This window comes from Ursus maritimus, unplaced genomic scaffold (genome assembly GCF_017311325.1).
Source record: "Ursus maritimus isolate PB19 unplaced genomic scaffold, ASM1731132v1 scaffold_2, whole genome shotgun sequence".
NCBI classification, from domain to species: Eukaryota; Metazoa; Chordata; class Mammalia; order Carnivora; family Ursidae; genus Ursus; species Ursus maritimus.
Genome location: NW_024424452.1, coordinates 86,911,882 through 86,939,420, shown reverse-complemented (window position 1 = coordinate 86,939,420; position 27,539 = coordinate 86,911,882). Strand labels below are relative to the sequence as shown.

Below are 27,539 nucleotides of genomic sequence, written 5' to 3'. Positions count from 1 at the left end.
TTTCGCTCCCTGCATTTCAGGCAGTAGGTGGTGCTAATAAAAACACCGCCTCGTGTTTGTATAGCACTTGACAGTTCCAAAGCCACCCTCGCCGCCCGAAGTCGCTCTCCACCCCTGCGCCACCCCACTTCCACCCACGTGGCTGCTTTTCCCCACGGGCCAGCCCCGTGCCAGTCCCTGCCTGGCGAGGCCACGTGCCCCCCCCGGGGGGGTCCATGTGTTACAGGAAGCGTCTCCTCGTGAAGAGTCCGCTGGCCAGAAATGTGGGCAGAGAGCGAAGGGCAGCGTGTTCAGGTTCTGTTTATTATGTTCTCACAGCCTTGTCTATGGTAAAGGTGAATGACATTATTCCACTTTGCACAGTAATGAAACAACTCGGAGAGGACTCCATCAGCGCACGCTGCGTGACTCGGCTACGCTACCGAGGCTGGCGCGCACGCCCAGCCCAGCCACCGCGTCCCGCACATGGCAGAGGGAAGGCAGCAGAAGGGTCCAAAGGGAGTAACAACCAACAAGGGCACAGTTTACTGAAAGGGCCTGGACCCCACACCTGGGAAGGCCAGTGGCCCCATCCTGCAGTCTCCCATCTCGGTCCACAGCATCCTGTAGGGTTCTGGGAGGCCACGGGGACAGGAAGACATTTCTGCTCTTGGCTTCTTCCTCCACGATCTCCTGCCACATGGCTCAGGTTCTCGAAGGCAGGGGTGACTTTGCCGCCTCTCTTGCTTCTAATCCGGAGAGACACATATTTAAAGAGGGCTGACACTCGGCCGACTGCAGGACAGAGTCAGATGGAAAATGGGATTCTTGCTTTGCTTGGAAGTAGGCACAACTCAGGAGAGTTCAGGGCCCTCATGGCGATGTGGGCCGTCTTACCTCTGAATGTGCCGCTTTTCACCTGTCCGTTCCGCGTCGTGGAGAAGCAGATGCCGCATCATCCGCTTGTCTTTCCCACCCTGTTCCTGCCTCTTCAGTCTTCCCCGCTCCTACCGTCCCCCAGCTCTCCACACAATGGGTTCATGTCTTTTCCTCACAGTCCAGGATCCAGGGTCCCAGGGACACCCCGGCCCTGCCGAGGAAAAGCACCCAGGCCCTCCCTGCACCCAGAGGCTGGGCCCGCTCCCGGGCAGAACGCCATTTCACAGCTTTGGTTTGTCCAGAGCAGCAAGTTCTGGGGGGAGCACCAGAGAAGAAAATCAGCTAGGAATCTTCCAGCTGCCCATCCAGCCTGAGACCAAAGGGAATCATGAGGGCTTAGAGCAGGAACTGAAACCTCACTGCGGCCTTGGAAAAGAAAGCCCCAAGGAGCATGATGTTCCCAGGATGGGATACACCCTTCGCCCCCTACCTGAGTTCCAACTACCCTGTCGCACGGCCATGGACACAGAGGCACAACCTAATGCAAATGGCCCAACAGAGAACCCATGAACACACACAAACGGAGAAGCCCAGGAGGCGAGCTTGGAGGAAGCACTACGAATGAGACTCGGATGCAGAGCCAAACTTCTCTGACTCAACTACCCTCCAGAGCTCCGGCCACCGGCCTACCCGCTGCCTCATGCCGCATGCAGCTGGGGCAGAGACATTTTTTTATCTCAAAGGAGCACATCAGGCTGAGACAGCACAGAGCAGCAGTCACCCAGAGTCCGACTCAGGGCTGGCGGGTTCCTGGCTACGGTGCCTGTTTGCATCTGGGTGGGCTCCAGCCCTCCAGGCCACGCCGCTGTGTAAGCTCAGCCGTGCTCCTCCTCACTCCCCAGGCCAGTGCTTCCTAACCTAACTCCGTGCGGGAATCACCGGGGGTACCTTAAAAACCACGGCTGTCTTGGGTCCCAGCCCCAAGCTGTTCTGGGGTGGGACCTAGACATTTAGGTCTGAAAACTCCCCAGCTGATTCCAAGGAGCAGCCAATGCTGGGAGCCACTGTCTAAGACCATCTTCTTTCAAAGCCTACTCCATGGGAACTTACTAAAAATGCAATTTTCTGGGTAACCCCCCCCCCCCAGGCCTTTTGGATCAGCATCTCTGGGTGTGCCACCTGGGAATTCGCACTTGTAACAGGCTTTCCCCTAAGCCCTAGCCATGCTCACCCCACCGGCGCCCTGGGGCTATGAATGGTTGTCATTGATTATGTTCTGTTTGGTTTGCCAAAGGCAACAGGTAATCTCACACCAGCCTAGAAAGAGGTTGACACTCAAGTGGGGCCAAAAGGCCACTTGCGGGGTAGAGAACAGTCCTAAAAATCACAGCTCTGCCTGGCCTACTGCCCTGGCTTGCCCTGGGTCTTCAAAGGTCCCAGGCCCAGAGCAAGACTTGAGCCCGGAAGGCAGTCCACAGCACGAGCCCCGCATGAGGACCAAAGGAAGACCTTACATGGAAGAAGTGGCAGACGCCTGCCTAGTGAGGTGGACGAGGGCCCGTGGAAGAGGAACTAGGGGAGAGGGTAGCGCTGGGAGACATGGAAGGTCAGGGATGAGGTATGCTTTGATATTGCTCTAGATGTTGTAAACATTTCTCTGTTTCGTCACAGACCAAAATCTGGGTTGGCACAACCTAAGTGCCTGAACATCGGCATCAGAGCAGAGAGCTCCGTGCCTTTTGTGGGAAGCAGGACAGAAAGGGTGTGAGGACAGCTCCACCCCATGGGAAGACCATCTCTGTGGTGTACTGGACTCATGCTCACAGTGGTCACATACACACGCACACACGCAGACACTCCACGGGAGTACCATAAAAATAGCTATCACGTTCCTCTACACACACACACACGCCCACATAACCTCACATAGTGGCAATATTCAGGATACCCAAGCGTGGTCCTTCGCGCCTCCCCATCGTGGGAGGAAGTCACCCGACGCCATGACACCACCATCTGCGGCCTTCATTCCACCAACGGTTGGCAAGACCAGGCCTCAGGTGAGGCCACTGCCCAACACTCTTGTGCAGACTTCTGGGGATAGTGGAAGTGGTAAAAAGGCCCCTCTCAAACATTTCATTTTTCCATAACTCTGTGCTGTTCCAATTCACATGCACCTCATATTCCACAGTAGAGCTGGCAGCAGATACACATTTCGTATGTAAACAATGTTTAAAATACCCTGTTCAAGAATTTGATCAAATTAATTCTGGCAGCTTTAGATAAGAATGGGTTCTTTTTTTTTTTTTTTACCAGTGGGGCCATGGGAATACTACCTGATCAAACTAGGAACACCCATTTGAGGCTTCAGAGTTCTTGAACATGAGATTTCATAGGACGCTTCCGTGTGAGGGCTAGGAGGCATGTGTTCTCTCTCTCCATGATGGTTCAGACAGACTCACCAACCCTCACTTACAGATATAATGTGTCGTGGCAGGGCAATGGGACACCCAGTGGGACTCAAGAGCCTCCTTGGCCTTGTCCAGCTGCAGCCAAAGAAGGAAGAGATTCACAAAGTTACTGGACAGGAATGCAAACACTGGAATCCCGTGCATCTAAAGGGGCCCATCACTCCACAAGGGGAGAATGCTTCGGCCCAGTTCTCAATCACCTGAACTCCAGAGCTTGTGTCTAATCATAGCTCTTTCATTTAGTCAAGCTGAAAGTTTTGGAGATCTGCAATGAATCCAAATCCATTGGCTGTGAATTATCCCAATAGTACCTCCACCACATTCTCTATGATTTGGTCCACCTGGAGACCAGCCTCTTCCAGACTCCTCTTCCACTTTCTGGTCTCTCTGCTGAGGATTCATATCCTGGGCACTGCAAACTTGTGCCAAAGTCCACTTTTTCTCAGGCAGCTAGAGTGCTTTAAGCTCATCCTCCAAGGAAGAGTTTCCTGACACATTTCCAAAAGCAGCCTCAGGGTAGCATGAAAGCATTTTAGGAAGATTCTCCACAGCCAGATGTTCACAGTGATCTTAGCCTCACCTCCTGTTCCATGTTCAATCCCAAAAGGTCAGAGATCAAGAAGGAAGTTGCTGAATAGCCAAGGTGGCCCTCATGAGAGAGACCTTTCTAAGAAAGCATGCTCCCAGGAAGCAAGCTGAAGAGTTACAGCCTAAGTTCCCATTCTCCCCCATCATAATTACATGACCTGCATGGAAGGGGGGGACAGGGAGAGACAAGGGAATTATTAGGCACCATGAGAGCTGTCCATGCTATGGGAATTCACCTCCCTTTGTCAAGCTGTCTGTCATTCTAAGAGATGAATGATGTGTGATGCCACAGGGAGGTGAGGGCAGAGAATACAGTAAGCAACAGAAAGGGTATATGGTGCCCCATTGCACAATAAGTCTACTGGTGCTACGTTCCCTGGTCATTTGACTTCTGGAATACTTCTTGGTAGAATCGAGGAAGATTTGCAAGCTGTATCTTTCTTAAAAGCAACTCCACATCAGAAGTCATGAAAGACATCTCCTAAGACCCTTCCTGGAATTGCGAGGGTAAAAAAAAGTCTTGTGAATTTCCTAGGCTAAGATGGGCAGTGATCACAGCTTTTCATACTGGTCCAATGGAAATGGAAGAAATAGCCAACTTCATGGAGTTTGCCCCTCTCCCAAGGCCACCTGTCAATGACAGTGCTAGAAACCTGGGATTCCCCAGAAACCTCTCTCCTACATTGTGAGGTCTCAGCACCCAGGACTGGCCATTACACTGTGACAGCAAATCACAAACATGAACCAGAGCCTTCTAGCTCTTCCTCACAGGGGTGTAGTACAAGTTAGGGTCAGAAATCTTAACTGAGGAGGGTGTGGAAGTGGTGGAAATTGCATTTGCATTATTTACACATTAGCCCAGCACAGCAAATCTGTCTTCTCAGCAGAGATGACCCAAGGCATTATGGAGGGCAAGTTGCTGACCCAGAAGAAGGGTTACAGCAGCAAGGTTCTACCACTAACCGAAACACAAACATAGGTAAATGGAATAGAGTCCAAGCTCTGGGGACTGGATCTTACTTTGGAGTGGCCTTTCATCCATTTCTCATCCTCAGGCTCCCAACCTAAATGCCATTGCCTTTTGAACACCCATGACACGTCACATTAGAATATGGTCTTGGCAGCAAAGGGAGGGGAAAAGCCAGTGATCTCCAAGAGTCCCCATCTGAGGTCTAACTGAGCCTCCTCTGGCTTTGGGACAGCAAATCTAAGTACATTTTGGACCTCAGAAACCTGGGATAAGAGTCTTTCTCCATGAGGCTGTGTACTTTTCCCTGGGCTTGGTCAAAGCAAGTCAGGGATGGCTCTTGCATATTCTTCCGCGTGGCTTCTCGGGTCTGGAAGTCTATGTTTACCTGGAGACACAAACAGAGAGCATGGTCACAGGCCCTCAAGGGCCAAGGTGCCTGGCAACCGCTCCTAGTTATGTAATAATTATTAAGGACAGTATCTTACATATGTCAGCTTATTTATGCTTTTCCTGGAAGTCATCCCTTCCGATCCCAGCAAGAATCCTGCGAGCTCTAAAAACCAGATATTCCTCATTCCAATTTACAGATAAGGACACTGAAGAAAGGAGTTACTAAAAAGCTGGTCTAAAGTAGTATGGAAAGTTAGTAACAGAGCCAAGGCAAAAACCCCAAATCACTTAACTCCGAAGCCAGGGGTCTTCACCATGTCAGACAAAGGCTGAGACTGAAGGTAAGTATTAATGTGGATTCCGTAAAGTAAGCTTGCCCTCTTGTGCTTTCTTAACTACTAAGGAAACAAATGCCCTGGGAAGAGAGACTATGGTTATAACGGACATCTCTGTTCCAAGCAGCATTACAAGGAGCCTACAGCATCCCGGCCACTGGCCAAAGACCTCCTACATCACGAGTCAAAGGATAACTGAAGAGTTCTAGGTATATAATGCACTGAAACTCACAGATAGCAAATATTTTTCTTCTATAAAACCTTCCCAAGTAAAATTCTGTTTTATAACTCAGCACAGCCATACACAGAAATTCATTTTATTATAATAATAAATTATCATAAGATAATATAAATGACTGTAATTACTCATTAAGAAGCAGTGACAGATGTTGAATAGGTGCTTTATCCCTAATACTCAGAGAAGTCTTGAAAGGTAGGTGATATTATACATGATATTATACACTTTTACATTGGGGAAAATGTGATTCAGAGAGACTAGGTGACTTGGCCAAGACCACATAGCTAGTAACGAGATTCTGAAGTGGGTGCTCATCCCATTAAGCCATGCTGCCTTCCACTAGGAAAACTAACATGGGTTCAATGGCATCTATCCTTGCAGAAGCCCTATAGAAACACAGGTCCTGCAGGTGCATGTCTAACAGCTAAAACACTCCTAACAGAGACCTTTTTTAGAAGTCCTGGGCTCTGTACCTTAAAAGTGATTTTTTTTTTTTTCATTAAGAGCCATCAGAGAGTCAAGGCTCAGTTCAGAAGACAGTACCTATCAAGACTGGCTCAAACCCCCACAAGGAGAGTGATGTGAGCCAGGAGCCACGGATAGAGGTCTTACAAGACTCTTGGCACCGCCAACACACCTCCCTCGGAGCCTGCACGTCCACAAATTCCTCAAAGATCCTATGGGCCTTGGAGACCAGCTTTGCAGTTGACCTGGTCTTCTTGAACTCCTCACAGGCCAGCCAGAATTCCAGGTTCTCCTCACTGAACTCCGTCTTCAAGAAGGCGCGGAACGCAGCCACCCCATCTGTGGATGTGGAAGGAGGGGGAAAGGAAGAGAGAGAGGAAGAGGCTTAAGCTCATGAACTATAGAAGCAAGAGAGAAAGGCAGCAATAATGGGAGACCAGCCCTGATTATCCAGCCCCTCATCCTCTTGAAGACTCTATCTCTTAAACACACAGGTACCCTTGGAGGCAAGCTCTGCTTCCTGCTCAAGGATTGTAGCAATGTGAGGGAGAAATGTTGAAGAAGCCATAGTAGTAATGATTATGAGAAGCCCTTCGGTGGTCACTGCCTGTCCCCTAATGCAGAGTCTGCTGTCCCCTGAGTCCAATGGTGAATCTGTGTTTCTAATTAGGCCAAAGTAATATTTGTAATGCATTCCCTACCCTAATCCGAGTCCACCCTGAAAAAACAATCTGTTACAAGACAAACGACAGGAGGGTGTGAATGCCTCAGGCACATCCTTCACTACTACCAGAAGAATGTCTGAAAGTAAACACTGAAATTCAGTCATTAAAGCCATTCTATTACCTTCATGGGGTTCCCAGCCGCTCTTAAAAAACTTTCGATGTTCTGTATTTTAATAGTTCAGGCTATGGATACTTCATTTTAAAAGATCTTGCTTATCAAATTATATGTTTTAATTAAGATTAATTATAATTTTTCTCCAAATGCTTTAATGATGAACACACCTTTTCATTTTTTAAAATCATGTCATGCATATTGCCAGAGCTTCTTTTTTTTTTTTAATTAATGATTTTTTATTATATTATGTTAGTCACCATACAGTACATCCCCGGTTTCCGATGTAACAGAGCTTCTAATCAGAATAAGATAAGCAGGGTTACCACGCGGATTTGAAAAACAACATCCATTGATGGCCTAGACATTCAGTTAATGTTTTTATATTAAGATATATTTTGTAAATTATCTAAACCCTCCACACGCTCTCCTCTACTCAAATAAGAGCTATAGCCTCTTCTACAAACTGTCCTCAAGGGATGGGCGGACACAGCTTAGAATGAAGTGACTGCCTTGGTTAAAAATGACCCTGGTGGGGCACCTGGTGGCTCAGATGGTTGAGCGTCTGCCTTACAGCTCAGGTCATGATCTCCAGGTCCTGAGATCAAGCCCTGCATAGGGCTCCCAGCTCAGCGGCGAGTCTGCTTCTCCCTCTGCCTCTCCCCCTGCTTGGGCTCTCTCTGTCTCTCTCTCTCTGTCTCTCAAATGAATAAATAAAATTTGGGGGAAAAAATGACTCTGGCTAGAATGTTCTCTTTCTTTTCTAAAACCTGTTAAAAGGACAATATGTCAATAGTTCTTAATTCTGAGGGAGGGGATCCCCTGAGCCTCTGAGGCCCACCAGTGTGCACTAGGACAACGTGCCGCCCGGACCACCCCTCGGATTGGTGGTGCCCTGCTATCACCATAGTTAAATATTTGTTTTGACTTTTGTGAAACATTTTCTTTTCTAATTAAAAAGTCATTGGGTATCTTTGTCTTTCAAAATAGATGTTGTAATGCCCTACACTGGAACAACAGTCATAAAAAACCAAGACTTTTAGTTGCAAGAGCCAGGAACTTGAGAGAAAAGGGTTTTGATGGAATTCCCAAAGTTAAATTTTAAATCGAAAAGGAATCTAAGTTTGGAGGCCTGAGTTTAAAGTGTTTAACAAAAGTAGGGTAGCCACGAAATTTACCCCCCAAGCCAGTACATTTTTGAGAGTGAAGGGGGGCATGCCTATTAATTGCACGGCAACAATGGGCATAAACCGTGGTGCCACGACAAAACCCAGGACATATGACCACCTTAAGACAAGGCATATGGTCCTCTAACATAAGGAGTATGGAGAAAGCAGAACATGATGTAAGGTTGTTTCCCATTAGGCGGGATGGAAATAAAATTGCTCCCGTGCCAGGGAAGGAAGAGGAGAGTAGCAGAGTTTAGACTCATATGAGAGTTTGGCTCAGGGCCCCACGCACCTTCATTCCTACACTGGGTTTAAAACCCTGAAAGGAGGGAGTAGAAACCCAAGATAAAATGAGAATCGAAGAGAGCGTGAAACACTAACATGGCAATGATTAGGCAGAGAGATGGCCAGAGAATCATTCATTCAATTTAACAATTTTTTAAATAACTACTAATGTACAAAATAAATCAGAAAACAGGTCATAAAATCTGCCCATAAAATCCCCTGTGGATGCTCTTTTTTTGCCACACCTTGTTTCCTCCAAGTTCTTATAGACATAATCCAGAATTTTCCAGAGGCTCTGAGGAACTCGGATCTGAGAGCTAGCCTGCCTGCCAGGAGATTGCCATTGCTTGCAGAAGGGGCCTCTGTAGCAGAGGCCACAGGCAGAGGTTGGATGGAATACCATTTGAAGCTGTGGAAGCCTCCAAGGAGACTCAGGGCCCAGGAGAGCCAAGGTGGAGCTGGTCCAGCAAGGCGGTCTCTGAGCAGTGACTGGTCCACACATGACAAGAGCCATGGATGCTATCAGCGACTGCAGGGAGGACATGAGGACCACAGGCCAAAAGCCTTCTCCTGTGGGCAGGAAATGGGAAGGAAAGGGCAGAGGAAGAACCCTAAAACACTGTGCATTTATCTAAAAGAGTAAATTCAAAGTGGCTTGGAAGAGTAACTTGGAAAGGCCTCTTGTTTTTAAACTGGAAGAGACCAAATACTTTGAATGGCAAAGCTGAAGTTTGTTGTTTGTGTTAGATTTTGTGCTGTTTTCCATCAAGCAAAAACAGGCGTTTGTGAGCAAATTGAATCCAGTTACAGATAGAGAAAATTGCCTTTCTGCCTCCCTTGATAGCATTGGTGAAGACAACCCTGCTAGGGAAACTCCCCAACCCCATGTGAGACAAGAGATGGACATTATCTCCCTTCATCAAAGTCTCAGCTCTGTGGAGCCTTTGTGTGGATTGAAAAAGAGAGAACACCTGCAAGGTGCTCTCAGGAATGTTGCTGTACTTCTCCCAATCGTACAGAGAAGAAGCTGATGCTTGGAGAACAGGCTTGACAGAGTGCATGCCCGTAATACTGTGCAGCATTGAAAATACAAAGTATACTAACTCCCAATCCAGTATAGCAACAATGCCACCTCCGTTCATCCATGTGCTTTTCCATACACCCGTTAGGGCACCAGGCATTCTGTGAGATGTGCTAAAAACAGGCACAACTCAGCTCTCAGAACCTGCAGGGGAAGGGCCATCCGAGACAAGAAAACATAATTGGGTAGTTACAGTACACATGGTAAGTGGAATGGCAGGGGAAGCGTAGGTTGCTGTGAAAGTGCCCAGGAGGGATGCCTGAGCCAGACCTAAGGAGTTGCTGGAAGACTTGCAGGAGGGAGAAGCTTTAAGCTGAGATGTGAAGTGGAGGAGCAGGAAGCGAAGTGGAGGAAGGGAAGGGGGGACAGAGAAGAGAATCGCAGGAAGGGAGAGTCACCCCAGAAAAGGCCGATAATTAAGAATGTTTGAATAATTAGAAAGAGTTGAGGATTTGGTGATGAGACTCAGCAACCATGGGCAGTTGCAGCTCTAGTGTGTGATGGGGGCCCTGGGCACTGTGGTGAACACTGGGGTGAATGAGAGGAGAGGAAGCAGAAACAGTTCGTGTAGATGTTTCTTGCAAGAAGGGGAGGAGAGAGATCAGACGGCATAGCTGGAAGGAAATAGGAGGTCAGGAAAGAAGGTTTGGAGGTTTTTGGTTTTGTTGTTGTGTGTTTTCTTATGTTTTGTTGTTGTTGTTGTTGTTGTGTAAGATGGTCTTGAGTATGTTTGAATGTTCATCTAATCAGAAAAGACTGGTTGACTAGAAGGAGTTGAAATTAAAGGAAAGAGTTTAACTGATAAAATGTTACCCCTCAGAAGTTACAGAAATAGGTCTGAGAAGAGAATTATGATGGAGAGGAAGAGAAAGGGCTGCATGTGGATACAGGGAAGTTTCTAGCTTGGGTGCAGGGAAATGAAGGAGTTCCTGTCTGATTTTAGCTGGAGAAGGTGGTGGGACACAGGGATGGCAGTGTTTTATTTTTATGTATTTATTTAGGATTTGGGGCAGGAAATTTTATTTATTTACTATATGCCATACTTTTTGCTGGGGATTTTGCAAACACCAGCTCAATTTATTTTCACAACAATGCTGATCCATAAATAGTAGCACTCTGGTTTTCCAAATGAAGACATTAAGGCTTACTTACAGAAGTCGAATAAGTGTCCCAGTTCCACAGCTGCCAAGAGGAGCCAAGTTTCGTTACCAGGTCCGTATGACTCCAAAGCAAGGTCTTTTCAGATATATTTGCAGGCAGAAGGAAAAGAGCAAGGGAAGAGAAAGATTAAAGAATCAAAAGAATATATCTGGTGAAGGCAAATCCTAGACAAGGAGAGGGACCGAGAAGAAATAGGAGAACTTGTCTTCCTTAAAGTCAAAAGTAGAGAAAAAGTGGGGTGGGTAAAGATAGAAAGAACAAGTCAGGGAAGGGGCATCTTTGAGATGTATAAGACTGAACAGCTTTGGTCTTCATTAATTTGGGGGAAAGGCCCCATGAAGGCAGTCTGCCTCCATGTGCTAGGCTTTGAGGATATGGCATGAGTAAATCAGATGAAGTCACCACCTCCCAGAAAGACTCGCAAAAGCTAGTCTACTGTCACAAACATCGAGCAATAATTTAAAATAATCAATTGAATACTGTAAGTCCAGTGTGTGCTATAGAGGTTTGGGAAGGGTTCAGAACAGGTACTTCGGAAAAATGAGCAGGAATAGAGTAAGAAACAGGCAAAGACTTGTGAAGTCCTAGGTTCCAGCTCCTGGACAAGGTTACGATGCATGAGGAAGGGAGCAAGAACTTCTACTCTGGGGACGTGCCCATTGCTCAAAGAAAGGACCATCAGTTCCAGGTTGGCGAAGGAAGCTTGAACCCAGAGGACAGCAAGGATTTAGGATCTGAATGTTGGAACACAGGAAAAGGGGAGAAGGATAAACAGGAGGTTAAAAAAAAGATTGACATTAGAGGAGGAATTCTGAAAATGACCACTGCAGGCCCTGATTGTGTATGTACTTTGGGCCAGGCACCACACTAAATGCTCTGTGAACCGCTGGCATTTGCTCCGCATAGCGAAGTTATGTTATAGGTCCTGAATTATTGCCATTGTGTAGTGAGATAAAGGAAGCTTAGAGAAGTTAAATCACTTGCCCGAGTGGTTAGTAAGTGGCATGGATGCCAAACTACAAAGCCTGCATTCTTATGTGAGTCAGTGGTCCAGTCCCTGGCTCTGCAAGATGGCGGGGCCTAAAGGACACCTACACCAGCAATGGCTGGAGGGGGGAAGGGAGGGGAGTGCTGTCTCAGCCCAAGACAAAGGGGCCATGAGTAACTCCAGGGACGGTGATGTTTCCAGGGTTGATAGCAACAGATGAGGTGGGGAAAAATCAAAAGACACACTGTGGAAGGCAGAGAAGTATCCTGGAGTAGCAGAACAACCTAGAGACAAGGATGGACATGGGCAACAGAATTCAACTGAGTGACGTTGTAAGCGATTGAGACTGACTCACGCGGGGATGGGGATTTGAAATAAAATGTGTGGCAGACTCATACCCAGCTCATGATCGCCTGTTGGCTTCACTGAAGCAGCCTATGGAACCCTGCTGGTCCACCTGGGACAGGACCGCCACTGTCCCAGTTGGGAGCATCCGTTCTGATCAGAGTCAGGCCCATAATTAGCTCTATGACCTTGGACAACACATTCAGCTTCCCTGGGTCTCAGCATCCTCAACTGTAAAGTGAGGGGGATGGATGTGATTAACTCTCCCTGGGGAAGTTAGCGCTCTGCTCTGTGCTCCCTTTGCAACTCATGCCTGCGTCAGACACAGCTCTCAGCCAATTGTTTCCCACTCTCCCCCTCAGCAGCATCGTCACCACCATACACTGAGGACTTATCCCAGGCTAAGTTCTATATTGTCCAATCTATGTATATCAATTCATTTAACCCTCACACCCACCCTATTGTCAAGGCAGAGGTCCTGGAGTCAGACAGCCTGGGTCTGAATCTGTGCGGCCTCAGAAAAAAGTCCTAACATCTTGAAGCCTGCCTCATCTCCTCTGTAAAATGGGAATAATACTGGGACTTACTGCCCCAGATTGTTATGAGGACGAAATGAGGCAATCCACATACATGTGCCCCATGGCTCACTACGAGCAGTCAATACATGTTAGCTCGTATGGAAGCTCTTTCACAAAGAGGGAGAGCGAGACTTGGAGAGTCTGAGTTCAATGTGTGGTGCCACTCGGCCAGTAAGAGGTGGTCAGCGGATTCTCACACACGTCTGTGTGACTTGAAAGCCCACTCAGCCTGTGTCTCCTCTCATGATCACCGCTGAGCCTCACGTTAGCTCTTCCTCCAAAGGAGGGATGGACAAAAACCCCAAATCAAGCAACCACACTGAAAGCACATCACCATAGTGTAAATGTGACGGCTAGTTTACAGAGCTAGAGATTCTCCCACGGGAGGACACCTGCCATCACCTTATCTGTGGTGACAACTGAGGCCACTAGGTGCTACCAATACCCTGGCATCTGCCTGAACTCTCTCCTCTCCCGCAGGACGGCCACCTCCCTGAGGCGCAGGGGCGTCACACCGAGCAGACTGGCACATTCCCTAATGGAGGCCTGGGGACACCGTAACAAAGCATGGCTGAGTGACTTTGTAAAGATGTGAGGTAGCCTCAACCCAAGATGCAGTCCCCTGAATTTCCACGGCTGGCTTCAGAAAGAGCGTGAGGAGGACCAAAGCGAAATATGGCACTTAAAATTTGTCAGGGATTTCAAAAGAAGAGCTTGAGGAGAGATGGGGAAGGGAGTGGGGAGGAGGCCTAGGAAGGTCTGGACCTGAGAAGCTGCAGCATCTAGAGAACAGATTGTGGCAAAGAGAAAGCTCACAAAGCCCCCCATAGACTGTGCCTGTCCACAGCCCCCTCCTCTGCTCACCCACCCCTCTTGGTCGCAATCTCTCCCCAGCCTGTCCTCTGAACCAGGCGTGGGGGGGGGGGGGTCACCGCGCAGAGAAAAACTTTACCTGAGAACAATGGAAGTAAGAAGGGGTAGGAGGCCCCCCTCTCCGGAGGCTGCAGGAACCCCTCCCCTTCCCAGAGCAGGTGGCAGCAGCTGCCTTTGTATACAGACCACCTGGCCCAGGCCTGGCCCACCTTTCCTGCTAAGGGGACCCAACAAAGGACTTGAATGGGACCAGACGCACAGGCATTTCTCCTCAGCTATAGCCTTTCCTCCTCCTTCTAACCTCTCCCACCTCTTCCCAGCTAACTTTCTGTCCTCTCTCTGACTCTTCAGCATCTTTCTCAGCCCCTCATCCTTTTCTTCTGTCCTCTGTCCCCTTTTGCCCTTCCTTCCCCCTTCCTTCTCTTCACCAGGACCCTCTCCTTCCCTTCTGCTTGTCCATAACCTGAGGTTGGTTACAATGAAGGCTGCCCGTTTATTTCTGAAAGGCTTATGAGCATTTCCTGGCATCTCTCAGTGTGACCTGTTTCACATTAGCTGTGCTCCTCTGCCTGGGCCCGTGTGTACCCCAGACCCTGCTCCTTCCCAGATACCTAGGGGACTGGAGGCCCCCCTTTAGTACCTCCACAGATTCCAAGGAGCTGGAAAGAGTGACTTCTCTCTGATCCCTCCAGCTACTCTGCCTGGGATTCAGTCCTGAAGCTCTTCCGTCCTGGCTCGGACACATAACTAGCTCAGCGTCACCTTGGGCACCACCCTTAACCTCTCTGTGCCTCGGTTCCCTCATCTGTGAAATGCAGATCCTAACACGACCTGCTTCGTGGGGCTTTGGGGGTGAGATGAATTACTACACGTAGGGCCCAACACTCAGTGAGTGCTCTGTGCGTGTTCAGGACGATTATGCCTGTACTTTGGTGGCTTACAGAGTCATCATGCAGAGTAAACATGCCTAATTCCCCCCAAACAATCCTGGTCACTTAAAGGTGGTAGGTGGTGAACAGTTCAGGAAGATGCGAGAGAAACAAGAGGATCTGCCTTTTTTTGGTTTCATTTTTTCAGTTCACTTTGGTTTTCTTTGTATGGCATGCTAAGAAGTCAAGGCTTTACGAACATTACACATTTTTTTAAAATTAGTGTCTATCTAGTCACAGGAAGGGAAAGGCTTGTGTCCAGAATTCCTGGAACACTCGGCAGAATCCTGGCATCCCCGAGCATGCACAGAATCTCCAAGAACATCCCCGTGGCCACACATGCTGCCTGCCGCTGGCATTCTCCCTCTTCGCTCTGTGATGCAGGGTGCTTACATAAGAAAAGAAACTGGGTCACTATGAATGAGCAGTGCAGCTGGTGCAGCAGGGAGGGTGGCTTAGGTAACAGTTCAAGGTCCAGGAGCCCTGATTCAGCTGGCATGGGGGTGGGCTTGAGCCTCGTTCACTTCCCAGGCTTGGAAAAATACAAGATCACAAGAAAGATTTTTTTTGGGTGGGGGGGAACCTCTCTGTTTAGTGCTGTTCCAAAGACCAGAGTCCTCTTGCATCCTTGATCGATAGAAAAAAACAAAAACAAAAACTGGTTAATGGGTTCAAGGTCAGACAGAGGATAGGAAAAGAAAATATATTTATAAAATCCAGGATACATATACCAATGGTGAAGTCAAAAATCTCTTTCATTCAGAACTGAGTTCACCACTTTGAAATTTGTGATAAGAACAGCATTAGGATCAAAGTCTTTTTGTGTGTGTTATCTATAAAATACAGGTTTTTCAACAAATAGCTCAGGCTTAGTAAGGTTTAGGTAAGGAGATTATTTAGAGAATAAACTATTTCCAGTTACTGACATTTATTGGAAGCAACTGCCATGCTAATTATACTTCAGTCTTGTGATTAACATAATTTTCTTCAATGATCTTCACTTTGTTAGTGTACATACAGCAAGATGGTATGTTATAATAGTAGTAGGACTTGACAGTTGGTAGACTCTTTGAGCCAGAGGGGACGTGAGCGATCTTAGGGTCAAGCCCTACACTGGAGCAGGGAATGGTGAGGCTGTAAGGTTGGGTGGCTTCTTATTTGCAGGACACGGTAGCAGCAGACTAAGGACAGCCTGGGTCTTACAACTCCTGGTCCAATGTTCTTTTCTATTTTATCAAGCAGAAGCTGGGTCGAGTCACAGCAACCACAAAAAACCAAGGTACAGCCTGAATCTGCAACTATGGTGAGAAATTAGCAAGGAGTTTTCTATTAAAGGGGAGACAAAAGAGAAGGGTTCCTAGTAGGGTAAAAGCATTCACAAATGATTCCTTTAATACAAGAGAAGTATTATAAAACTCCAGGTGCACCAGTCCATCACCTAAAAGATTCTAAGAAGTAAATGTCCAAGAATATTCGTTTAATTAGCCTGATATAAGAACACTGTAGGGAGGGGCGCCTGGGTGGCACAGCGGTTGAGCGCCTGCCTTCAGCTCAGGGCGTGATCCCAGCGTTGTGGGATCGAGCCCCACATCAGGCTCCTCTGCTATGAGCCTGCTTCTTCCTCTCCCACTTCCCCTGCTTGTGTTCCCTCTCTCGCTGGCTGTCTCTATCTCTGTCAAATAAATAAATAAAAAATCTTAAAAAAAAAAAAAAAAAAAAAGAACACTGTAGGGAGGCTCAAAGAGGGAACATATCAGATTCCCCTGCAGGGCTTTTTGAAAACCAAATCCCCAGACGGAGTCTCTCGAAATACACCGAGGGGAAACTGGGAAGGGATGAGGGAGGGATGCCAAAAGCTCGTGAGACAAAGGAGGGTGAGGTATTAGGGATTTGAATAAGCCTCCTTGCAATTCTATTATAGTCCCCACTCAACCCTTGTGTTTAACTTTCAGCTGCCTATGGAAGGAAGCTGATGCCACTTCTAGCATACAGGAAGTGTGAAGTCCCAGTTTTCTCAGTGAATTTAATGTTGTAGCATAACAAAAATAATTAAAATCACTCTCCTTTATGGAGCCCCCTCTATGTCACGTTATCATGCTTAGCATTTTGCAACCACAGTCACATTTAATTCTCAAAACAACTGTCTTGTCATTCCCCTTTTACAGATGAGGAAAGCGAGGTTTAGAGAGGTTATGTAATTGGCTGGAGGTCACGTAGCTGGTAAGCCACGGAGTGGGTGTTGGAGGCCCATTCAATTGCTTTTCATTCAAATGTTTTGCTGCGGGCTTGGAATAGCTGTCTTATCTATTCCAGGCACTCCTTCTAGAAAGGCTAAACACATCCACATTCCTGGGTGCAAGTAAAAATTACAGCCATGCAGACAGGTTGGCAAGGAGAAAGAGAAGCTTCTTTTCAATCTGTGTCTACCTCCCATATCTCTTTCTAACCCTTAGCCTCAACTTATCCAGAAAACACACTTGCTGTATTTGTTTATTTACTGCGAACACCATTCATCATACCTGCTACGGATGGGCCATCTGTGATACATGGGTGACGTATCATCAAAGGGACGTGCCGCCTCAGAACTTTGGAAGGCTGTAAGCTAGTGTTCAGTGGGTTTCTTGGAAAGCACAGGCCTCCTGCCTCACCAAGATGCTCCAAATTCATCGCTTGACTTCCTTGTGTCTTAGAGCAGTGCTTCTCAAGCTTGGGTGGGCATAAATATTAGTGGAGGGCTTCAGGAAAGATTACCACGCCCGCACCCCCCAGAGATGCTGGCCCAGTAGGTCTGAGACAGAACTCCAGAATTGTCACCTCTTAGAAGTGCCCAGCAGCTGCTGGTGCTGCTTTCTTTGGATCACACTTTGAGTAACACTATTCTAGGATTTTTTGGCTTGAAGGATGTGTGGAGGGCTATGCAATAAATGGACACCCAATAGTTAAACTGTACATTCTAGAGCTAATGACCATTTGGATGAATAATTAAGGAATTTCGTTAGTTCGTAACTTTCATGTTTTTGCTTGTTTTGGGTTTTCTGCTTGGTTGCTGTGTGACCAGATCAAGTCATTGTATTTTTCCATATCTCAATCATTACCCCAAAAGGGCTAATTTTAAAAAAGTAAAAGCTTCTTTATTGGTCTCCTTTTCGCAGAGATGGATACTAACTCTGCAAATGCAAAAGAGCATTTAATTGTACTAGTCCACTAACCTGGCACTCCCCGGGCCTGGCAGGGACAGGTCAGCACAGGGCCTCCACACTCCGTGCAAACAGTGGAACAAAGCCAGGGACCAAATGGATGCCCAGGGTGAGGTGCTCTGTCATCCAGGTGTGGGATCAGGCTGAAGAAAGGGAACGGAAGGGGAAGGAACCCTGTCTACACCTTCCCCTTAAACCTGGAATGAATCCATCTTTTATATATATAAAAAAAAATCCCACAAAGGAAGGAGGGACGGAGGGAGAGAGATTCAGAGTTTGAACTGATTCAGAGTTCAGGACTGAATGTCCCACTAAAAGTTGGACCAATAACAAGCATATGCCTGAACTCATGAGGAAATCAAATCACGAAGACATATAATTTCGTGCCCGCTCTCCAGCAACCCATCAGAAAAAAATCCCCTGCAAGCTGGGAGCCTTCATTCTCCTGGGTATGAGCTACAGAGACAGGAAAGCTTCTGGGTGTGTGCACACACACACATGCACACACACACACACACACCCTCAGGGGCAGCCTAGGTACACAGCTCACAGACACCAAGTCTAACTGTCCCTGGGTGAGCAGGAAAAAGATGCCAAATTAACCCACATTAAAAATCCTTCACTAAGGGTGCCTGGGTGGCTCAGTTGGTTAAGCATCTGCCTTGGGCTCAGGTCATGATCCCAGGGTCCTGGGATGGAGCCCCATGTCAGGCTCTCTGCTCAGGCAGGGAGCCTGCTTCTCCCTCTCCCTCTGCCTGCTGCTCCACCTGCTTGTGTTCTCTCTCTCTCTATCAAATAAATAAATAATCTTAAAAAAAAAAAAAGAAATCCTTCACTAACTAATAAAGTCATCAGCAATTTCATTTTTCATTTCTTAGTTAAAAAAAAAAAAAAAAGCCCTCAGCAGGTGGCTATAGCCCCCAGACCTCCATGCATGCTTCTTCAGCTTTATCCTCGTAAGCAATTGTGATTGGAAATCAAACTGCTCCAAATATTTGCTTTCCAGATTTTTTTTCTCTCTCAAGTTTAAAAAATAAAGTTGCTTTCTTCTTTTCCTGAGGCTTGAACCTGAGAAGTGCTCCCCACACAGCGGGACCCTGTCAAGGAAGAGAAAGCCTCATAACACAGGTGCGTTAGCCCCTCATTTGGTTGCTTGAACCATTTCGGCTTTGAAGTGATTTTACATAACCCTGCAGGCAGCGTGGTGGACTCAAAGCGCCTGCCTACGTGTTTGCTAATGGCCCAGTCTCAGCATCCTAGAATGAGGGGGTAGGACTGGATCCAGTCTCTGAGGTATCCTCTTCCAGATCCTTCGTTGCACAGATGAAGAATCAGATTTTCCCAGAGATTGAGGGATTCCGTCAAGGCTACCCAGCTATTTGGAAGCAGAAGCGGGTTAAAATCGTTCGTACGCAGGTCTGACAACCAGCTAACGTTCGTAACTTAATTGTGCAGAAGCATGTTCTCCAATTAAGTGGAAACCATGCTCTAAACTCAAAGCAGACCTGCTGCTGTCAGGTCAGTGAAGACTTCTAATACTGACAGAATGGAATTGAAGGGGAAGACCAAATGTTAGGATTCTATCTGAATCTTGACATTCCCTCGTCTGTAGGCAGCACACTGGATTATTTCTTATGTTATTTGTATGCATGTCCATGTCTCCGAAGTGTGCATTCTCCACCTGGGAGGTACTGTCCTGTTCATCTTGGTGCCCCTGCCCCCGACCAGCTGCTTAGCACAGACTTCAAACATAATGAACACTTAGTACACCTTTCTTTAAATAAATGAGTGCCCAAAACAGCCAGGCTGAGCAGGGAGGGTAAAGATGCTCTATAAATTGAGAATGGGAACAAAAATAATTATCTGAATTATCTGAAATAGAAAACTCAGGGAGGACAGTTGCCTAGGTAGAGAGGATTGCCAGGGGGGTGGTTTCTAGACTAATGCACATTTTTTTTTCTGGAAGCTCATTCAGTGATTCTCCTTTCTTTACTTTTTAGGACATTTTGCTATCTTAATTGAAAACCCTGCATACCTCCGATCAACTGCTGTCCCTCCTAAGGGACCAGCACACATGCAATCCCTTTGGAAAAGCTTAATCATCCCTAATTGAGTCACAATATTAGCCCAAATTAATTAGACTTTAAGAAAGTTGTCAACACCCTTGAAGGTAACCTGGCTCCGACTCCTCCTAGCCTTCACAGGGAGAGAGCGGTCAAGCTCTCAAACCTTGAAATTCTGCCAGTGACCCATGATGAATACAGGCCTCTTTCTTCTCAAAGACATTCACACCATTGGCATTTTATTTCCGTACTAAACAGAAATGAAAACAGAACATCAGACTCCAAGCAGGATCACAGAACTTCACAGTTCAAAAAACCTATTTCTGCAGTGGTCTGACAAAGAAGCAATGTGCTGTCAGCCTGTAACCCCTTAGTGGAATCCCCATCTTAGAAAAGTGTTCCTGCTTTCTGGAAACCGAAGCCATCCCTGACAGAAGCAGAAGCAAGCGTCTTCAGGTCTAAAAGTCACTGAATCAAATAACATGGAAACTCTTAAATCTCCAGGTCTTGCCACAGCACCAATCCAAAGATACCCGAAGACTGCCTCTGCTAATTGAACCACCATAAACTCTGTCTATAATGGCTCAGCATTAATAATTGGCGGCAAAGTTTGCAAACTTATTCTCAAGCCACGTTTATTTTGCATTTGAGAAATAAAAGCATAATTTAAAAAAATACCACCGTATTCTTACAAAACACCTTTAAGTAGAGAATCCCAAATCACCTAAAGGTGTCCTCTCATGAAGATTCCCTTACCCAGGTGACAGGTAGCACACAGGTATTTCTATCACCATTTCGGAATGAGGAAATAGCCTCAGGGACTTGAACTAAGTGAGTCAGTCATGAGGCTGAAATAGAAACCAAACTTCAAGATGACCTTGCAGCAGAGGAGCCAGAAGAGAAGGTGTAAGTTAATAGTGACACTTGTTTAGCCTACTGGGACTCCAGAAAACAAGTCAGAATAGCCTCATAAAGAACAAGCCTTACTGTCAAATCCTAACTATTATTGTATGGATGCCATTACCTTGGCAAATTCACTGCATAAGCTTGCTGTCTGTGACATAAGCCATATGTCACCCGCAATGTATCTCTCTGTTGCCTTGTTTTCCTTCCTAAGTGTAATCCATAGAACGCTAAAATGACTGTCTCACAAAACTACATGCTACAAATATATGCTTATTCTTAGATCTCGCATTTCATTTTAAAATCTATAGCATTTAATGTATGCAAAATTTATAGCATTTGGTAACCAGTTTATTAGGATCAGGGGCCTAGTCAGAGGGAAGTGCTCATCCAGCTGAAAGCAAAATCACTTCTAAAGACATCTGAAGATTGGGCGACTCCATCAAGGCCGCTCAATTATCTAGAAGCTGAGCTGGGTCAAGACCAAGAACACAGGTCTGACTACCAGCCCATGCCCTTAACCTCGTTGTACAAAACCATGTTCCTCAATTAAGTGGAAACAAGACTCCATGCTAAAAGCAACCCTTCTGCTCCCAGATCAATCAGGATTTCTAATATTGACAGGAAGAATTTAAAAGGAGTACTGAAAGTCTGCATGAAACCTTCTTTTTTCTGCAAAAGATCCTTCTTTCTTCCTCACCCCTGCTCTCCTACTCACATGTCCTTCATGCCACTACGATTTTAAAACCCGATGAATTTGGACTTGGTTGTGATGAGAAAAAAGCAAGAGCTGAAAAGTTTGGCCAGCCTCAAAGTGCCCTTCCCAGGGGAAATATGCATGATTATTTCTGCAATTTTTTGGGGGGTAGGGGGAGGTACGGGAAAACAGAAGAGGAGGGACAGCAGAAATACATTCTAGTAAAACTCTTACCCAGCCAGAAACTGAAGAGTGTGATACAGCTGGGGTAGTAAACCCCCAAAATAAAAAGCAACAAGAAAACACAAAACTACGCCAACTCGAGTGACTAACGAAATGCACAGAATATTCATCTGACGGATGAGTAAACCAAGGCTCTCCGGGGACTTGGGGGGAGGTCATTTAATTTTATAAGCAAGATCTAGGATGGACACTAGACTGTCATTCCCACTGAGCCCATCACTCCAACTTCCTAAACCAAATTCTTTCTTTTTGATAAAACTGCTGAAAACACGAAGGCTTCTTGGGACCATCCTTTCAACCCAGAACACAGAAAAGAAGGCCCTCTTCCCACTACATTTAAATTGCATCTTGTTATCTATATACTCCCCTAAGCAGGAGGCTCCATGAGCGCAGGGACTGGGGCTGTCTGGGGCACCCAGCATGGTACCTGGATCATGGTGGGCATTTGGTGCCTCTTTTGCTAAATGGACGATTTGCTGCAACACGAGGAAACCTGAATTCTACTTACACTTATGGGACAGAAGCACGTCAAAGGAATCTGCCCACCTCGTGGCTTCTTCTGTGGATAGTCTCCTAGGAAAGAAAAAACAACTCTCTTGAATATTTCTGAAATGACTCCCCCTCTCCATCAGCAACCACCAAGATTTGTTCTGGAGACCAAATTGGAACAATGGCGGGCAGGGGGCAGGGCACAAAAGAAAACCACGGGATTCCTGCAATTCTGTCGCTGTAAATGTGGACATTCTTAAGTAACTCTGGCAAACCTCAGTACTGGAATTCAGTGTATTTGTATATTGGCTTTTAGTCTAAAAAACCAAGCTAAAAAAGCGCAGGATATAAAGATGTTAAGATAACAATGGAAAGAAACTGGCCTTAGCGTCAGAAAAGGTAGTCTGAGCTCCTAACTCCATATTTTAGTGTGACCTTAATCTCTTCACCTCTGCAATACGGATCACGGTGCCCACATCCCCGAACCCCGTGAGGGTTAAATGAGGTGCATCTATGACACCATTGAACCCAGTACTTGCCCAGTATAGGCACTGAGTCCAGATTATCTGAACATAAGCAGAGCTTTAGAATATATGTGAGTGTTTGTTTCCAAACAGAGCTCAGACTGACGACTACGTAGAACCAAGAAACATCCTTCAGCACATCTTTATAAGAGTGGTGGATAACACAGTTTTCTTAAAAACAAAAAGAGGGTCCCTATTCTGAGTTAGGTCACACATTCTGGAAAGGAAAATTCACATCCATGCATCACGTTCAGGGATATAAAAGGAGCCGCCAAGTGGCAGGGCTTTATTGTTCCTAGGCTCATCTGGTCAACCACTCACTAGAGAAGAACAGGTCCTACAGCCCAGCAGTGGGCGCCCCACGGTGAGCACCCTGGGAATGCCACGTGGCCAAACTACTCACTTTAGAGCACGGTTGGGTTTGTCGGGAAGAATAGCTGTGAAATCACTACACGAGTCTGACTTGTGAGACAGGCATCCCAGGCGGGTCCTCATCCCTTTGTTCCTGCAACAGGCACAGGGGCAGAAGGACGGGGAACTGTCATGATCGTAGCTGTCAGCTCTATAAAGGGCCCCGGGAACGGCTCCTGCAGGAGCCTGAGCTGCCTCCCCTGACCCCCCATCCTTCCCCAGGCGGTCCCTGAAGATTTCATGAACAAGAGGAGAAATACCTAGAAGATCAAGGGATATATACTCACTCCCTAGCTTGACTCCTGGAATAGTAATAGGTACCCTACCCCTAGAGGCTTAATGCTTTTTCAAAGCTAACATTCAAGTTGATAGTAAGTCAATGAAGGTCATTAGCTTGGAAGAATTTCTAAATTAGGATTCTCTGTAGGGAAAGGAAATACAGTGAAGACAAAATAACAATCCACATTTTGCTCTCCCATCAGGAGGGCCAAGTAGCAGCAGCAGCAGCTCCTAATTGCAGAGCCCCAGAAGTGGTACCCGCACGGAAAGTAGAAGCTTGCTTGCATAATACAGGGGTGCGTATCACAGAACCTCCGAGCACAAATGAAGCTTTAAGGCAAATTAATGCTGACTCAGGTGCTCCCCACTCATCCCCCAAACCTGGGGATATAGATGTATGAACGGCTACAAACCAGCAAGGACCAACACCTGTAGGTGACAGCCAGAGCAGCTGGCACAATCAGCAGTTAAGAACAAGGGTCCCTCTCTCCGGGGCGCCTGGGTGGCACAGCGGTTAAGCGTCTGCCTTCGTCTCAGGGCGTGAACCCGGTGTTATGGGATCGAGCCCCACATCGGGCTCTTCCGCTATGAGCCTGCTTCTTCCTCTCCCACTCCCCCTGCTTGTGTTCCCTCTCTCGCTGGCTGTCTCTATCTCTGTCGAATAAATAAATAAAATCTTTAAAAAAAAAAAAAGGGTCCCTCTCTCCGTTCTTTAATTTACCTAACTAAGCTCTCATATTCCTATTTATATTTTGGCTTCTCTCAGTCAACCTGTCCAAAACGTTAACATGTATGTTTAAAATTCTCACATTTTTTATTTTCCTAAGGACCAGACATTTACATGTTATGTGTTATGGAAGGTCCGATGAGCAATTACACTAATGTCTCTTTCCGACTTCCAACATTAGCCCCCTTTTACCTTTTAAACTATGGCCCTGCAAGATGCCCATTTGTGTAAATAAAGGTTTATTGGAACACAACACCCATTTATTTACATATTGTCTAAAGCTGCTTTTGAGCACGAGGGCAGAGTTGGGTGGTTCCAACACAGGCTGTATGGCCCATAGAACTCAAAATATTTACTCTCTGGCCCCTGATCTTTAACCGTGGCAGCTCCTCGCATGGAGAGCAAAGGTAAGTGGGAAGGGTTTGGTGTAATCAAATCAGGACTGAAGAGTGACTTATAAAAGGGCACTGCCACGTGCATGCTGGTAACCATGTGCCACAGAAATAGTCCCAGAGATGTTATTCTGTCTGTGGAAAGGAAGTCCTTCCTGCCTGGCTTTCCCTTCCCCTGATTCGTGAATCCTGGGCCCCAGAGACGCTAGAGGCCATCCAATTCAATCTCTTCCTGTCGTTCCAAATGGGTTTTCGTCCCTGACCCAAGCTGGTTATTTACAGAAATCTTATCCAACAAACGTCTACTGGGATGGTATTATATTTGGCAAGGATGGACAACATTTGTATTCCACAGCCCATCTCCAAGAGCCTTTTAAAGCTGGAACATCCCAGTTCCCTGAAATAGCCCCTCTCCTGCAGAAAACTGGGCTGCACGTCCTGTGCTCCCACCTCTTATCTCAGCCAGGCACGTGACGAAGCCATTGATTTTGTGGCGTTTCAAAACATTGGCGATAGCCGTTCTCTCTCCTGCGATGGTGAGCCTCTTATGTCCACTCACTCTTATAAATTATGGGGTGCTCTACCACCAGGCCATGCAAGCAACTGATTAAGAGCCCTTAAGTCACCACATTCTGTGAATTCAAGTAAAGGTCTTACTCAGGCTGCACCAAGGCCAAAACCCAACTTGAGTGAGTCAGTTCACTCCTCGGTGCCCCAGGGTCATCAATCACAAAATAGTCAGGTCGACGCCCCCAAGAGCAATTAAGAGGATTTCAAAACAAATGGCAAATCCACACGAGCCATCGAGCGACGTTTAGCAGGGGCCAGTGTAAAGGGTATACTCGTTACCAAGACAACGGTGGTTCTCCCAAATAGTTTGCAAAAATCTTTCACAAAATATTCTTTGGGGCCCAACGGTTTTGATTTTCCATCTTGTCTAGATGAGACCTGAATTATAACCTTGTTAGTTAGGTTTGAAATAATGGGAGCAGAAGTGAGAGTCAAAGGTTAAGGTTACTTAAAAACGAAGGAAGGAAGGAACGAAGGAAGGAAAAGCAAAAGCAAAAAGAAGTAAGCTTGCCCTCATCTTCTTCCCTGTTTCACGACCGTATAGAGGTCTCTACATGGTTCAGTGCAAGCTCATGCACGGTCCCACCCCATGAGCCCCACCAGTCAATAGGAGGGTTTGGCACTGAGGTAGGTCCTGCTTGCAAGGCCACAACTTTGCAAGAAGCGCCCCAGGAAGGAGATCACCATCCGCAACAATGGCCTGAGGGGACGGACCACCCGTGGGAGTCGAAGGCTGGGGCAGGCTCACACAGCAGGGGGGTGGGAAGGGGCAGAGAGGGGGAAGGGCAGGGGCAGGGAGACAGGTGAGCATCATTACCTGCGTGGCATCAGTAAAGCGGCCATACAGGCACGCGCTTACGGTTAACCCTCTGGCCGGTGTGCAGGGACGTCAGGGTGGGAGATAGGACTGCGGGGCACAGGGATTTACCCTTTCACGTCCTCTCACCTAAAATCAAAGAATCTGCTGTAAGAGGGGGGCAGCCCTCTCTTATCTGACTGTGCTACAAATCCTCTCGGATGGCTTTCCGCTGACAGAACGCCTCCCCCCACGCAGCCCCTTGCCCACCAATGCCTGCTTGTGCTGACGAAGGGCGACCAGCTAAGGATGAACCGGGACAAACTGCTGGGTGGTCAGGAGCTCCTATTTCCCCAAACACTGGCCATTGACGGGGAAGTGGGGCATGTGCCCCAGGGGAGGAAGGCACGGGCCTGGCAAGCCAAAAATTACTGCTCTCTTTGTCTTATTCCAGCGGGGCCTAAGTGACCAGCAGCCAGGGATGGGGGGGGGGGGGTCAGCACTTGTTCCAGAATTACTTGATTGGCTGCTCTTCTGATCCTCGCCTCCCTCTCGGGGAACCTGTCCTGGAGCGTGGGGAGGGTGTGAGCAGGGGTAAGGGTGGAGTAACTCCCAGGGAGACCTGTCAGGCCCCCATCACTGCACAGGCCTGCTCCTTTGCAGGATCACAGGCACAAGCTGAAGCAATGAATATGCACGCTACTCTCTCTTGCCCAGATGGAGGCCACCCGACCTTCCTCAGCCTGGGGACTGGCCCCTTCCTGACCCGAAGCGGGGAGGACGTCAGGAAAGGGGATACTGAGGTTGAGGGCTTGTTGACTGATCATCTCTCTTTCCTGAGGGTCCCCTTCTCAGTGCTTCAAACCCTTTGTTCCCACAGAAATGATAGGAAGAAACACGTGAAGAGAGCAGCCTATCCGTAAAGGGCTCCCCTGGGGAACCCTGACACCAAACATAGAATCCATTTTAAAAGAAACCTAATTTAGATAGATAAGGCCCCTACTCGATCTACTCCATTTAAATTATTTTTGTATTATACAGAACATTTCACAAATACTTTTTTTAAAAATATCTTCTCTAGTAATACCAAATTTAATAAAATTAAAGGATTGCTTTGTTAAAACTAAAAAAAAAAAAAATAGTTAGACTTTGTGTCAAAGCTCATCCTCCAGGAGACTGAGCTTACGCTCTGTTCCCTAACAGTAGGGACATTTCCTTAATCTTTGTCCTAATGGTGCATCCACCTGCCTGCCCAGGAGTAAGGAAACCGAAGCCCTTGCCAGGGTTAAGGTTCTCTTCCAGCTGCGAGAAATCACAGTTTGGGGTACCTATGCCTCATTTTCTCTTGCTGATGGTCTGTGACCCGGAGGAGGGGAAGGCTGTGCCAGGGGCCTTCGCGACCCTGGTGCTGAACAGAACCAGGGATGTGTCCCCACAGACACAGCAGGCAAGGTCATTCGGGGCAGGTATCACCAGGCCCGCAGTCACTGCCTTGTCGCTCTTCCCGTTCCCACTGCTGGCTCACCCTGGCTTGCCGGGACTGCTTCCATGCCTGCCTCTCTCCCTCCCAAATCCAGCACTGCCCACCACTGCCCCCCAGACCTTTCACCGTCCCTTCACCTAGTTCAGCCTTGACTTCGATACGATCAGAATATGCAGGAGACTCTGGCCCTAGCTTCCTCATTCATCC

At 47.2% G+C, this 27,539-nt stretch overlaps 1 protein-coding gene across 4 annotated transcripts in view; it reads right to left on the bottom strand.

Annotated features, from left to right (window-relative positions):
- Positions 1-284: 284 nt before the first annotated feature.
- RGS8 (regulator of G protein signaling 8) overlaps positions 285-27,539 on the bottom strand; it is a 130,099-nt gene continuing 102,844 nt past the window's right edge. For 2 of the 4 annotated variants that reach the window (XM_040636306.1, XM_040636308.1), the window contains 5 exons: positions 25,871-25,999; positions 23,078-23,179; positions 22,170-22,234; positions 6,485-6,651; positions 285-5,269 (listed from right to left, as the gene is read on the bottom strand). In XM_040636306.1, coding sequence (XP_040492240.1) covers positions 5,087-5,269; positions 6,485-6,651; positions 22,170-22,234; positions 23,078-23,179; positions 25,871-25,896 — 543 coding nt within the window. In that variant the 5' untranslated portion in view covers positions 25,897-25,999 and the 3' untranslated portion in view covers positions 285-5,086. The remainder of the gene's footprint in view (positions 5,270-6,484; positions 6,652-22,169; positions 22,235-23,077; positions 23,180-25,870; positions 26,000-27,539) is intronic. The other 2 variants (XM_040636309.1, XM_040636310.1) reach the window with 2 other exon arrangements.